The sequence below is a fragment of the Episyrphus balteatus genome, chromosome 2, assembly GCF_945859705.1.
Source record: "Episyrphus balteatus chromosome 2, idEpiBalt1.1, whole genome shotgun sequence".
NCBI lineage: Eukaryota > Metazoa > Arthropoda > Insecta > Diptera > Syrphidae > Episyrphus > Episyrphus balteatus.
The window spans coordinates 10,766,871-10,782,155 of NC_079135.1; the positions used below are offsets into that span (position 1 = coordinate 10,766,871).

A 15,285-nucleotide genomic window follows, 5' to 3' on the forward strand; every position below is an offset into this window, starting at 1 on the left:
CACTAACAAGTTGCCATTTTGCCCTAAAAAGTTTTCTTGGCTCGAGCACTTCTACGAGCTATTGAATCTCTTCTAGAACGTCCGTTGATATATTTAAATAATAAACTGTTTATTTATTTATTTCGAAAAGAACTGCTCGAACATAATGCCTGATTCACAATATTGCGAGACGACGAGACGAGAGCGTTGCTAGAGTAAAATTGATATCCAGTTTTCGATGTTTGGCCAAATAATTACCTTCTTTTTTGACACATTCTTCTATTTCCTGTCAAAAACAAACAATTACCCAAAAAAAATCGTAATATTTTTACATGGCTTACGATTTAAATGACCAAGAAAAAATCTCGTCTCGCTCTCGTCTCGTGGTCTCGCAATGTTGTAAATCAGGCATAAAGCAGTTCAGGTAATGATAATTTCAGAAACTTTAGTTGATATGAAATATTTGTTTCTTGAATTTGCCTTTTTTGAATTTTTAAATTCGATTTCGATAAAGTAATTTCTAAAGATTTCGATAAAGTAGTTGAAAGAATTTTCTATCGATTTCTGAAAAAAATCAAAAGTATTTTTCTAATCAGCATCGCGTGACTGGCAAAATTCCTCCATCGATGCTGAATAAGTATTACTTCAAAGTGTTCTAGATTCCTTTTAGTTTTGTTGGTTTGTTTCTTTTTTGTTGTTACGTATTGCTTTGTTGTTTTCGCTTCTGTGTTTACATAATTTTCTTCTCAATTTTTTCTGCAAGTACAACATATTTCAATATAAAAGAAAAAAAAATTACCACCACCAACAACAAAAAACAAACGACAAAAAATAAAGAAATAAAAAAAAGAGTAATAAACCACAATGTGTAAGAAATTTGTAACTGCATTTGAAGCATGAATAATTGCGACTGTGGGAACATGGTTTTTTTTTTGTATAAAAATGGCGCCCGGCTTTTAAGTATATAGCCGAGTCGAGCCGGTATGCTTTGGCTTTGCAGAGAAACGCAAAATATTGTATCTATAGATACTCCATACTTCTACTACTACCTACTTGATGTACTCTAACATTACAAAACCAAAGAAAGCTGCACGAACAGTTAAAAGTAATTAACTCCAGGTTGACTGTATGCCTTTTGCTGGGCTATATTATAGAGTTCTTTCTTGCTGTTTTATGGTTGGAACTCTTGATGGACTCCGGACTCTCCGATTTCTTGTGTGACTGACGGATACCACGGGCACATTTGTGACGACGACGTTTTACTCTTAGTCGCAGTAAAGTAAAAATAAGTCTGCAATCATATAGCTTCTCTGGCATTGCACGGAGATAGCCCGATCAATCTAGACATTTTATCAAAGTTAATTTAAGTACAAGATTTTTTGATGCAGTTAGGTTCCTTTGATGGAGGAGAATATAAAACCACAGTTTTACACCAAAATTTGATATGGCGTATCCCCGAAAATGACCCCTGACCCCTAGGTAGTACGGAAAAAGTGATTTCACGATTTTTTGATGCAGTTAGGTTCCTTTGATGGAGGAGAATATGAAATCACAGTTTTACACCAAAATTTGACATGGCGTGTTCCCGAAAATGACCTCTGACCCTAGGAAGTTCGAAAAATGTGATTTCAGTCGAAGGCTTTCATAAGACCTGTTTCAAGAGGTTCTTGTAAGTATGCAATGCTTTCATCTCTCAAGTATGCAATGTTTTTCACCAATAAGTATGCAAAGCTTTTATCCTGCAGATATGCAATGTTTGTAATGCTTTAGAAAAAACATTGCATTTTTATGTGAGGTTTCAATTAGCTCCCTTTTTTCCACTCATCTTTAATATTCCAGTATGGTCTACTGGTAAGGTGCTGGCTAGGTATGCAGAGGTACGTGGGATCGATTCCTGGTCGGCCCATGTGATGAAAATAAAAAAATGTGTTCTTTTTCAATTAAAATAATATTCTCATCATTTCAGAACAACAGAAAAAGCTGTGGAATAAAAGCTGTTGCCCTAACTTTATAGTACTCCCCCGTTTAAAGGGTAAAATTGGGGTAAAAAATGGTAAAGAAGGGAGTTTAAGAAGGGGTATAGTTGGTGCAATGGGGTTGCTCCCATAGAGAGTTTTTATGAACATGATGTGAACTTCAACATACTAAAAGGAGATGGGGCGTTTTTGGGCCATGAGCGTACATTAATGAGACTAGTCTCGTTAATGTACGCTCATGGCCCAGGTCCCATATAATTTTGCCCCATTTCCTTTTATTAAATTCGACTGAAATCACTTTTTCGAACTTCCTAGGGTTCAGAGGTCATTTTCGAGGATACGCCATATCAAATTTTGGTGTTAAACTGTGATTTCATATTCTCCTCCATCAAAGGAACCTAACTGCATCAAAAAATCGTGTACTTCCATTAACTTTGATAAAATTTCTGTTAAATTCGACTGAAATCACTTTTTCGAACTTCCTAGGGTTCAGAGGTCATTTTCGAGGATACGCCATATCAAATTTTGGTGTAAAACTGTGATTTCATATTCTCCTCCATCAAAGGAACCTAACTGCATCAAAAAATCGTGTACTTCCATTGACTTTGATAAAAATTTCTGTTAAATTCGACTGAAATCACTTTTTCGAACTTCCTAGGGTTCAGAGGTCATTTTCGAGGATACGCCATATCAAATTTTGGTGTAAAACTGTGATTTCATATTCTCCCCCATCAAAAGAACCTAACTGCATCAAAAAATCGTGTACTTCCATTAACTTTGATAAAATTTCTGTTAAATTCGACTGAAATCACTTTTTCGAACTTCCTAGGGTTCAGAGGTCATTTTCGGGGATACGCCATATCAAATTTTGGTGTAAAACTGTGGTTTCATATTCTACTCCATCAAAGGAACCTAACTGCATCAAAAAATCTTGTACTTAAATTAACTTTGATATATAGTGAAATTTCGTCTAGGATGATCGGGCTAAGATATTATTACGTGCGGTTTATGAACTATTTGCTGTTTATGTCCGCACTCTGTATCTGTATCTGCTGGCTGGAAATTGCATCCATATTTATGAGGTTCAACATGTTGCAGCAGCAGCAGCAAAAGTCTTTGATAGGCATTTGATGGATATTGCTTGATGATGACTTTGCTTTGGTTGGGCGAACTAAACTAGTTTTTATTACTGCCGCCAGCAGCAGTCGCATTTGAAAAACAGGATAAGCACTCTACTCTGAGTTCAACAACAATTCTCGGTTACGCATTTCCGTGGTTTTATGGATGACAACAACAACAACACAATCCACACGGTTTCAAAAAGGTACTTTGTCATAAAGTACAAATGGGTTTCAGCTGTTATTTCTTTTAAAAGAAGAGACAAAAAATATGCGGAAGTCCAAATTAGTCGCGGTATTCCACGAAACTCGCAGTTTTCATTTCTGTTATCTTGGTGGAATAAAATCCTTTAGGGAATAACCAAGACTTGAAGTGGAATTCTTTAAACTTTTTCATTACCCCCGAGTATTAATACCACCTCCCTAATAATTGATTTTATTTTCTCTCTAACTCACCACCACCAAAAACATTGAACTTGAAAAATCCATATAGAATATACCTTTCTTTTGGCTTTAGCACTAACTTCCAATTCCAGCCTTATTTGTTTTGCTGGTAGCCTGTTGAAATGACGGTTGTGACGGTTTTATGAGCCCATCAAGTCGGACAGTTTTATGGCCTGTTGTTATGGCTTAACGTGCGACATCCGTATAATTTTTATCTAAAATAAAATCGTCCCCATGTTTTGGTTTAGGAAAGGAATTTCCCTTTTTATGAAGGTTTTATTGCCGTAATCGCAGTTTTCAGTATGACTCTCAACTTGTATGACTCTTTTGGGGGTGAGTTTTGGTCTGTGCTGGGCTGCTGTCGTCATTGTGATCTAAAAATCATGAGCTCTTGGTTGGAAAAAATTCAAAAGCAATTCATCGGGATTGTTCTCATTTTTCATAGCAATTTTAGTTTTTTTTTTCGGTGGTAGAAAATACTCTGGCAACTGGCATGGCAAATAGTGCTTAAGGGGTTGAAAGTGTCAGCTGCTCTCTATTGTATACAAAAATATACTACTTTTGTGTTAAGAGTTGGAAGTATTTTTTTTTTTTTTATACTCAACTCAGCTTATATGAATGGAATAGAATGTTTGGATTATATACTTTTGTATTTTGCTGAACTCCTGGTTGGAAAATTGATTTATTTGCGGTTTTTACTGATTCCAAAAACTTTGTGTGCGATGAAAGGAAAAGAGTAAATAAATGTGGGACGAATATGCCTGGAGAATTTATCGATTTAAAAATTTATTTATCGAGTTTTTTTTTTTGTCAGTGAGTGTATTTAATGCTTCATTCAGAAGTTTTTTAATTCATTTTAAATGAAGAAGGACATTTGAAAATGAAGAGATGACACTTGGGAAAAGTTGTTTTTTTGGAAGCATCATTTAAAAGATATTAAGAAGTAAAATTATTAATTTTCTTTGGGTGGTTGGGATATGGTACAAATATAACTTTAGCTTTTTGAAGGATTTATGGCAAAAATGTGATTGAAACGAATTTAAATTAAATTCAAATTTGATAATTTTAACAAATTTTTTTTAAGTCAAAAATCCTAAAAATGAATTATATTTAAAAAAAAACCCAGAATAGTGAAAATTTAAAAAATTTACAAACTAGCCCAAAACTCCAAATTTTGATTTTTTTTTGAATCAAAGTTCTTGTTTTCAATTTTAAATTTTCGAGATTTTAAAACAACAAAATTTTGGATCTTAGTGATTTTAATTCATCAGGCAGATTGTGACCCGTTTCTAAAAATTAAAAATTCAAAAAACTGGAAAAATTAAACCCCAACATTTTTTTTAATATAAAATTTGGGTTAGGTAGTCAATTTTTTTTTTTTGATTTTAGAGAAATGTTTTTTTTTTAGATACTGACTCTTATTCTGAAAACTAAAATTTAGAATATCAATACCCAAGTATTTCAGATTTCAGTTTTCCGAATTGGAGTTAGTGCCGGTTTGTTCATAGTCGATTATCTTTTAATCAAGGATTATTCCATACAAAAATCCTTGATTAAAAGAAAATCGAGTGTCAACAAACCGGCCCTTAGAATCTCAAAAATCCTAATTTTTAACTTAAAATAAAAAAAAAAAAATTAAAATTCCGAAAATCTAACTTTCAAAGTTCTGGTTTTCAACTTTAATTTTCGAGATTTTAAAACAACACAATTTTGGATTTTAGTTATTTTAATACATCAGGCAGATTGTGACCCGTTTCCAAAAATTAAAAATTCAAAAAACTGGAAAAATTAAACCCCAACATTTTTTTTAATATAAAATTTGGGTTAGGTAGTCAATTTTTTTTTTTGATTTTAGAGAAATGTTTTTTTTTTAGATACTGACTCTTATTCTGAAAACTAAAATTTAGAATATCAATACCCAAGTATTTCAGATTTCAGTTTTCCGAATTGGAGTTAGTGCCGGTTTGTTCATAGTCGATTATCTTTTAATCAAGGATTATTCCATACAAAAATCCTTGATTTAAAGAAAATCGAGTGTCAACAAATCGGCCCTTAGAATCTCAAAAATCCTAATTTTTAACTTAAAATAAAAAAAAAAAAAATTAAAATTCCGAAAATCTAACTTTCAAAGTTCTGGTTTTCAACTTTAATTTTCGAGATTTTAAAACAACACAATTTTGGATTTTAGTTATTTTAATACATCAGGCAGATTGTGACCTGTTTCCAAAAATTAAAAATTCAAAACAACTGGAAAAATTAAACTTTTTTTTAATTTTTTTTGATAGGTATAAAATTTGGGTTCGTCCAATTTTTTTCTGATTTTAGAGAAATGTTTTTTTTTTTTTGAGATGCTGACTCTTATTCTAAAAACTAAAATTTGGAATATCAATACCCAAGTATTTCAGATTTCAGTTTTCCGAATTGGAGTTAGAATCTCAAAAATCCTAATTTTTAACTTAAAATAAAAAAAAAAAAAAATTAAAATTCCGAAAATCTAACTTTCAAAGTTCTGGTTTTCAACTTTAATTTTCGAGATTTTAAAACAACACAATTTTGGATTTTAGTTATTTTAATACATCAGGCAGATTGTGACCTGTTTCCAAAAATTAAAAATTCAAAACAACTGGAAAAATTAAACTTTTTTTTAATTTTTTTTAATAGGTATAAAATTTGGGTTCGTCCAATTTTTTTCTGATTTTAGAGAAATGTTTTTTTTTTTTTGAGATGCTGACTCTTATTCTAAAAACTAAAATTTGGAATATCAATACCCAAGTATTTCAGATTTCAGTTTTCCGAATTGGAGTTAGAATCTCAAAAATCCTAATTTTTAACTTAAAATAAAAAAAAAAAAAATTAAAATTGCGAAAATCTAACTTTCAAAGTTCTGGTTTTCAACTTTAATTTTCGAGATTTTAAAACAACACAATTTTGGATTTTAGTTATTTTAATACATCAGGCAGATTGTGACCTGTTTCCAAAAATTAAAAATTCAAAACAACTGGAAAAATTAAACTTTTTTTAAATTTTTTTTAATAGGTATAAAATTTGGGTTAGTCCAATTTTTTTCTGATTTTAGAGAAATGTTTTTTTTTTTGAGATACTGACTCCAATTCTGAAAACTAAAATTTAAAATATAAATACATATATTTTAGATTTCAGTTTTCCGAATTGGAGTTAGAACCTCAAAATCCAAATTTTTAACTTTCCGAAAATCTAACTTTCTCCTTATAATCCTAAATCCAGGAAAAAACAAAAATGTGGTGAACCCAAAATCCAGAAAACCCGAAATTTTGAATTTTAAAGAAAAAGGAATATTTAATTTTTACTATGGGATCTGGGCAGAATCCCGATTCACAAAATACGATTTCTTAAATCTATGTTTACAAAAATGTATGTGTAAAATATGTCGATATTTGAATTTTGCTTCTACGTTTCGGGTTTTTGGGGCTCTAGGTTTTCGGAGTACCTACTTAAATGGAACAAAGCCATGAAAGCATTCTCTATTTTTTTCGGGAATTTAGAATTTTAAAATATTTAGGGCTCGGGTGTTAGTTGTAAAGTTTTGAGTATTCGAAATATTAAATTTTTGATTTTGGTTTTTTAGACTTTTTTGTTTTTGTTGGTTTTTGGTATTTGGCTTTTCAAGGTATTAAATTTCTGAGAGTTCATATTCTTGAAAAAAAAAAAAAATGTTTTGCTGTTTTGTAGTGTTCTCAATACGACATTAAACTGAAATTCGAGACTTGTTCCTCTTAGATCTTTTCATTTACAAAGATTCACTTAACTTCACGTACCTACTATGTATTGGGGGAAGCTAAACACAAGACTTTCAATCCAATATTTTTAACTGATTCTACTTTCACTTTAAGAAAATCAATTTAATAAAACGAACATTCTTCGTCAAAAGAAGACCGAAAAAGGCCAAAAAAAAAGGTCGTTTTTACCTTCAAAAATAAAGCAACTTCATGTCAAAAGAAATTCTTTCACTCAACAAGAATTTTGTATCTTTTAGGTCAACCACCATTTACCAAACCAAGCTCAATTTAATTAAAACCTTATACCCTATTCGGGGAGAAAAGTATTTCTTTTAACCCCCCTTAAGGCACAAAATCCACTAACAAAAATTCAATTCAATTTAATTTCAATTTTTATATAAAAAAAAAAAAATATTTTTTGTAGGTACTCACTTCTTGCCACTTTCCAGGAACACATCCAATTCCGCTGACATCTTACAGCAAAGCGCTTTACGAAAATGTCCAATCGAGCAATTTGTGTTGATGAGATGTCCTTCTGTAAAAAAGATATATAATACAAAAATAAGAAAAAAAATGGAAATCCAATTCATATAAGTAAATAAGGTCTCGCGGCGACTTGGCTACAAGAAATATGTGTACGAGAATGTTTATTAAGAAGTATTCTGCAGCTCGTTAAGGAGAGTTGCTCCTTCCTCACATACGCGACCAAGTCAAGCAAAGCAAAGCAAGCTCCACATACAAATCCAAAAACGAAAAACCAAACCATCCATATAAAGTCTTCCAAGGAGAAGAAGGCTCGCGCTCTACCACACGTCTCCAAGATGAGACCACTGCGCCTTAATTGGATGAAAATTTTTCAAATTGCCCAACGAAAAAGTCCCCAAGGAAGACGACGACAACGATAACACACAATGAGCTGAGCATCAGAGCGACAAAAAAAAAAAGAAAAGATTGAAATTCGGTAACCGCGCGTCTCCAACTTTCAAGACTTGAATATTTCAAAAAGGTCGACATTTATATTGGCATCGCAACACCCAGGGCCATCGCGCTTCCAATGAGCGCATGAGACATTCTGGTGTCCTAATCAAAATTCCGATTGCCATTCCCTTTGATATCAATATACATTTGGTACCCCTTTGTTAAGTAAGTTTTATAGCAGTCTTTTCGTTCCGTTTTCAGTCAAGTCGGAGAAAATGGTATAAAACTCTTTCGTTCTAACGAACGAAAGTCAAAGAAATATTGAAAAGTTGGTTCATTAGTTGTCTAATTATGGAGGACATTAATCAAAATGCCGACTTTTAAGAATGATTAACTCACATAGTTAACATGATTCAGGTGACCGAGACTGATACCGAAGTTGCGAGACTAAAAGGTTTTTATATCGGAACCGTTTTTCATTATTTTTTGTTTTTTTAATAAAAGGTGACTCTTCTCATTAGACGAAATTTGTGCTCCTGGAATTTGAACTTTTTTTTTTATTTCTTCTTTTTCGTTATTTTAGTGGAATCAGATTCACAATGATATTAAATTTCGATTTTTGATTTGATTTTTGCTTCTTGAACTTTTTTGTAGAAATCAATAAAAAACAACAAAGATCAAAATCTTTCTCTATTCGAATAAAAAAAGGACACACGAAACCATGTTAGCTCAATGAAGGTTATGTCAATTCGGGTATAAAGACAGTGTAGTTAATTAATTGGATTTAGCGAACCAATTTGGGGAAGAAAACGCGCTGAATTGGATATTTTATTGGAAGATTATTTGTTCTTTTGTTCTATAAGATGATTTTTATTTTTTCTAATAAAATGTAGGTATACGAAATTTATAAAGGAAGTAAAAGGCTTTTTATGGTTGATTGATTTAAATCGAAACAAATAAGAGGATACATTTGGAAAAGTATATTGATTCTGATAACATATTACATGACCTTGTCTGAATGGTTTTTGTTTACTTGTTTTTTTTTTTTTTTTTTCTTTTTTATGGGAAAGGAAAATAAAACTTTTACTCAGATTTGTGTATCTGAGATTGAACGATTTTACCGTCGAAAAGCTCAGATATAGGTAAGCAATAAGCTAACTTTTTTTCTTTAGTTCACTTTGAAGAAATTTAGCCCTTTTTTAAGTCGAAAAATAGCTGATAACCAACGAACTAGCAAGACGTTTCTAACTATACTTTAGTTGTCTAACTTTTTTAATTATTTTAAAAGTTGTGTCTCTTTGAGGAAGACAATAAAACCACTATTTATGTTGTGTGGCTACAGAGACTACCTGATAAGCTCGAAAGAAACTCGATGACAGAATCAAAGAATCTTGAATAAGGATGGTTATTATCTGTTTCAGGCAATAAAATTTCAAATCCAAACTACTAAATCCCAAAAATGCACAAAAATAAAAACCCAAAAATCAGGAAACTCAAAAATCTGAAAAATCTTTGGTCCGAAACACGAAAAACTCTAATTTTTCAGTTTCGAGATTTGTTTCAAGATTTAGGGTATTTTAAATCCATAGATTCTTAGAAAATTTGACTTTCTGCGTTAAAGTTTTTGATTAGCCTTAATCTTGAAAAAAAAACTCCAGGAAAATCGAAAATCCCCAAAAACGAAAATCAGACAATTTAAAATTCTGAAAAATTTTGATCCTGAAAAAATACTTAAATTAACAAATGTTTCAGTTTCGTGTTTTCTTTTTTTTTTAAGGACATTTTGAATTAAGCGTTTTCAGAGGGTTTTAAGTTTTGAAATTTACCATTTTTAATCAAGTGTGCTGAGTTGAAAAGACTTTTTCATTTTATTTAAACTTGTTTCAGAATTTAGAAGATTCAAAATTTTGGGTCATGGTTTCAATGGAATTTTAAGAAGTTATCTTTGCCAAAAAGCTCACTTTGAAAATAAAACAAAATTTCTGCATTGGGGTCGAAAGCTATAAAAAAGCTACAAGGTGCCTGGAAAACTCAAAAACCATTTAAAAAAATCAACAATTTTCACCAAACCCACTTATTAAGTTTTTCTTAGAATGAAATTTCTAATAGCTATTTTAAGATTGATCCTTCTTACAAGTTTGTATTCTTCTTTGATTAGTGATTTAAAGAAACGAATTTTAAAACAACATTTAATTCATCCTTTGTTCCAACCAAACTTAAGATTTAATTTTTTGTGACTCAAATAAATTCATAGCTTTTGTTTAGGTTGTCACTGTTTCCAAAATAGAACTAGTTTATGTAACTTGTAAGTAATAAATTCTTTTACAGTCATTAATTTAACCAAACAAAAATTTAAATAACAAGAAGCTTTTTAAATTGAATTAAATCATTATTGACATTTTTAAATTTATAGCAAACTTCATGGTTAATTAGATGAAAGGAAAAAAAAATATTGTTTTTTTTTTTTTTATTCAATTGTTAATATATATCTAGAGAATCCCCAACTTCTATATCTTTTCTGTGAAGAAAATCTATCATTCATCAATAATCTACACAATCTAAAGGGCTTTGTTCACATCCCGCGCGACTTATATACTTTCTCAAGCTATCTGCCGCAAGTCGCACACACAAAACAACTTCATCAATTTCATTTATCTTCTTCCGAATAAAAGCTTCCAAAATCCCCCCATTTTCTACCAAATTAATACAAAAACAAAATAAAACAAATTATAAATTTAATAGTCTAGGAAATAATGTTTTAACCTAAGAAAAGTGTTTTGTAGATATATTAAGATGCACTTCACGAATGTGGTTTTTGTTTATTTGATTTTTGAACTGGTGCAGTTTTTGTTGCTTGTCAGATTAAAAAAAATGTATTAAGACCGTGGATTTAGGAATTACTGACCAAATCTCTCAAGTAGGAAAAACTTTCTGCAGCCGCACTTCACGAATATAGAAATGTTCCCTAAAGTTTGTACATAGATTGTTTGTTGCTTTTAAAATAAAAATTCCACTATAGCTATATCAGAGGTATAATCATCGGATCTGGCAAGAAGAGTTTCCTCTTTGAGCCGCACTTCAAGAATGCAATTTTTTCGGATCATTTTGGATTTGGATCATTTTATTATCTTCACATAACAATTCAAAGTGACAACTTTTAAAATACATGAAAGATAATTCGATTTCATGAGTAGAGATTTGATTTTAAAAACCGAACTACACGAATGTGGAACCGTTTATATTTTTAAGTTTTTACCTTATTTCTGATTTTTTTTTTTTCGATAAAGCACGATAAAGCAAAAATACAACTCTTCCTCCTAGACTCTTTAACGTGGACTTCTTTTATATTACTACACTGCTGCTGAAGCCCTGAGCTGAGACACCATCTACGACTTTATATGCCACTGTTGAATGATCGATGGCAATTCATTAAAGCTACATCACCAATTAGAAAGGTCTTTATCTACTGTATGGACAGAGGCAGAGAGTGCCAAGACCTATTCCCTGTGATTTTCTAATCAACAACAAAAAAAAAAGTGGTAGTGGTTCGAATCTGCCACTTTATTGAGAAAGACAAAAATAAAACGAAGAAAAAAAACCTAAAGATAAGACTTAATATTCATTAGGAACACCTTAAACACACAAAAGACATTATTGATGGAGACGCGCACCTTTTTTTTTCAATTTCCGAACAATTCTTGAAGATTGATAGACTCTTGGCGATAAGGTGTAACAATTTTTATAGCGTAGATACTTTTTTGTTATTTTCCTTCCAGAGGTGCTTTTCTATCCTCTCTCTAGAGTGAAGTTGGGAGTTTTTGTGAGTTTATTTGGTGAACAAACAGAAGAAAAAAAAGTAATAAAACTTAGAGTAATGGGAAGAAATTTTCACCTATTCGATAATTTTACAACTAAATAAGTGATAAATTTATAGACCCTCTTAGACTTGCACGGGAGGAACTTTTTTTCTAAATAAATCGTTAAATTACCTACAATGGTAATGGATGGACACCTTTTCAATGGAATTCGAATGTTTATTCTTACCGACTGATGGTTTTAATAGCTTAAAAGTGTAGGATTTGTTGAAAAAGATTAACTCTCTTAAAAAGGCTATTAAGTGTTATTTAAGTGGCAGGGTGTAGTTTAAAGGTTTACTCGTAATTCAATGAAATACATTTAACAAAAAATACCCAAAACTATTAGGCCTAAAATCCCGATGTGGTGCAATCAATATGTAATGACCATTGTTAACGTTACTTCAACCTTTTCGAAAAATTCTACAAGAAGAACAGAAATACGACTTATATATGGACTCACTAATGACTCATTGCGCTACCGATAACAACATTCAGTATCAAGAGAACTTTTAAAGCCGGTCCTGTAGCAAGAAAACCCAAAAATTCAAAAATGCAAAATAATAAACTCATCTCATTCTCACATTAGGGTGTCCGTTATTTCCCAAAGTGATGTTTTCGGTGGAGACACCCCCCAGATCGAAAGTTTAGGGCCTACATAAGGGGAAATTAGCAAAAAAAAATTTTTTGGAGGTCATTAACCCGTGCCTCTAAGGTCATACTTTCCCCATACAAATTTGTATGGGAAATTTTTATCTCATACATAAAATTTTTTTTCTCTCGAGTTAAATCATCTATTTTTAAAATGTTTGTTGATTCTGGTTGGAAAATAGTTAATTTAAAAGATTACATTCAAAATTTCCCGTTAACAATTTTTTTTATATTTTATTTCGGTTTTTGAAATTATTAGCTGTTTTCGTAGTTTTTGCTTTCACCCATCACATAATTTTAAATGCAGTTTTATTGGTTTTTAATTCTTTTCAAATATTGCATTCAAAAATTTGTGTATAAATCAAAAATTTTAATTTTTTTAATTTTTTTTTTGAAATTTTTGCCGTTTTTATATTAAATAAATATTATTAAATACTTTACCCTTTCTTGTTTGCAACTTTTTTGATGTCATTTTTTAGGTGAATCATTTTTAAACAAAATTCAATAAAAATATTATAAACATATCTTTTGTAGTTCGAGAAAAATAAATTTAAACGTATAAAAACGGCAAAAATTTCAAAAAAAATTTAAAAGAATTAAAATTTTTGATTTATACACAAATTTTTGAATGCAATATTTGAAAAGAATTAAAAACCAATAAGACTGCATTTAAAATTATGTGATAGGTGAAAGCAAAAACTACGAAAACAGCTAATAATTTCAAAACCCGAAATAAAATATAAAAATATTTTTTAACGGGAAATTTTGAATGTAATCTTTTAAATTAACTATTTTCCAACCAGAATCAACAAACATTTTAAAAATAGATGATTTAACTCGAGAGAAAAAAATTTTATGTATGAGATAAAAATTTGCCATACAAATTTGTATGGGGAAAGTATGACCTTAGAGGCACTGGTTAATGACCTCCAAAAAATTTTTTTTTGCTAATTTCCCCTTATTTAGGCCCTAAACTTTCGATCTGGGGGGTGTCTCCCCCGAAAACATCACTTTGGGAAATAACGGACACCCTAATGCACATGTTAGCAGATAAAATTTTTGAACAAATATGGAATAAAAATGTTGAGACCCAAAATCTGGGTGTCCAACATTTTCAAATTTTTGCTTGAAGTTTCAACATTCAACAACAACCAAAGATTCAGAAATTAAAAATATTTGTCAATTAAATTCTTTTAACTTTTCAGAATTTCGACTTTTAGGATTCTGCTCCCACTTGAATACCTGCTTTCGATTTTCCGGTATTTAATTTAATTCTAAATTTTATGTTTTTTTTTTTTTTTATTTGAATTTTTGGTTTTTGGGCTCAGTAACTTTTTCCGATAATTTTTTCTCGTGTTCGGTAACTGTGAATTGGGATTGGCCAATGAGTTTTCCAAATTTTATATTTTTGATATTTTAACATTTCGAAATTAAGAGTTTTCAGAATTTTGATTTTAAGAGTCTTAACTTTTGGGAACCAGAAAACTGTTTTCTGATTACTGGAATTCTGAACCTAATATTTTGAAAAACTTTGAAATTTTCGAAATTCTTTTTTATTTTTATTTTTTATTCTTATTAAACTAACGATATACACTGACCAAAATAATTTATTAGTACATGTGTACCCTTTTTTGGAAATGCAAATTTTTCGAAACTTTGAGTTTTGAGATTTTCGATTCATTGATTTCTGACTATAAAAATTTAATTTCAGACATTTGATTCAAATTGAAACATTGAACTTGTAGGTTTTCGATATTGTATAAAGGATTGCTTTTTTGAAGATTTGGAATTTGTCTCAAAACTTGGTCTTTAGAATTCTTACTTGTAGCCAAAAACCCTCAACAAACTCCTTTTTTTCATTTTTTTCTCCAGAAACTTTTCCATCAAGAAGCTTGATAAAATAACAAAAAAAAACTTCCACAAAGTATTTAAATTTATTTGTTACACAAGTTAAGAATTATGGTAATGGATTACAATAAAGTATAAATCATTTGGTACGATTAAAATGAAAAACTATGAGTGATGTTAATGAAAATGGACTGAAAAACATTCGACTATACACACCATGCTGCCAAAAGTGAAATAATTTTCGATCGAAACTGTCATTGTCATTTTGCATTATTACAGAGAGGCTCTTCTCTAAATAGATGATAGTTTTTGGCACAGAGTTGTAGACGAATACTTTTTTCCTGATTAACGTCGTTTCGTCCTTGTTCTCAATTTGCCAAAAAAAATATTCTATAGAATTCATCTGGTAAGCTCTATAATCCTATTTGGACTATCGCCATGCGCTACCCCCATTCTATAATATTACCCTCCAATTATTCACTCCATATCCCAGTCCCAGTACATGTTATTTCCCTTTGCGAACATCATCCGGTATTAGGCCAATCGAATAGTCATAAATTCATTAGTGATGATTAAATTTACGGATTGACTTTGTTTTTGGTTATTCGAAGAACACCGCTACCAACCACACATCGTCACATTCAATCGTCGTGTGTCCTTTGAGTCGAGATTATGAGAGGGAAGAGTATATCATTAATATTCATTGGATTACCTGTTGAAATGTTATTGATTGTATCGTATC

The 15,285-nt window shown here is 30.7% G+C and overlaps 1 protein-coding gene across 1 annotated transcript in view; it reads right to left on the reverse strand.

Annotated features, from left to right (window-relative positions):
- Positions 1-15,285, reverse strand: part of LOC129911313 (fringe glycosyltransferase) — a 129,333-nt gene that overhangs the window by 44,263 nt on the left and 69,785 nt on the right. Inside the window, exon 4 of the mRNA XM_055989066.1 lies at positions 7,705-7,807. Coding sequence (XP_055845041.1) covers positions 7,705-7,807 — 103 coding nt within the window. The remainder of the gene's footprint in view (positions 1-7,704; positions 7,808-15,285) is intronic.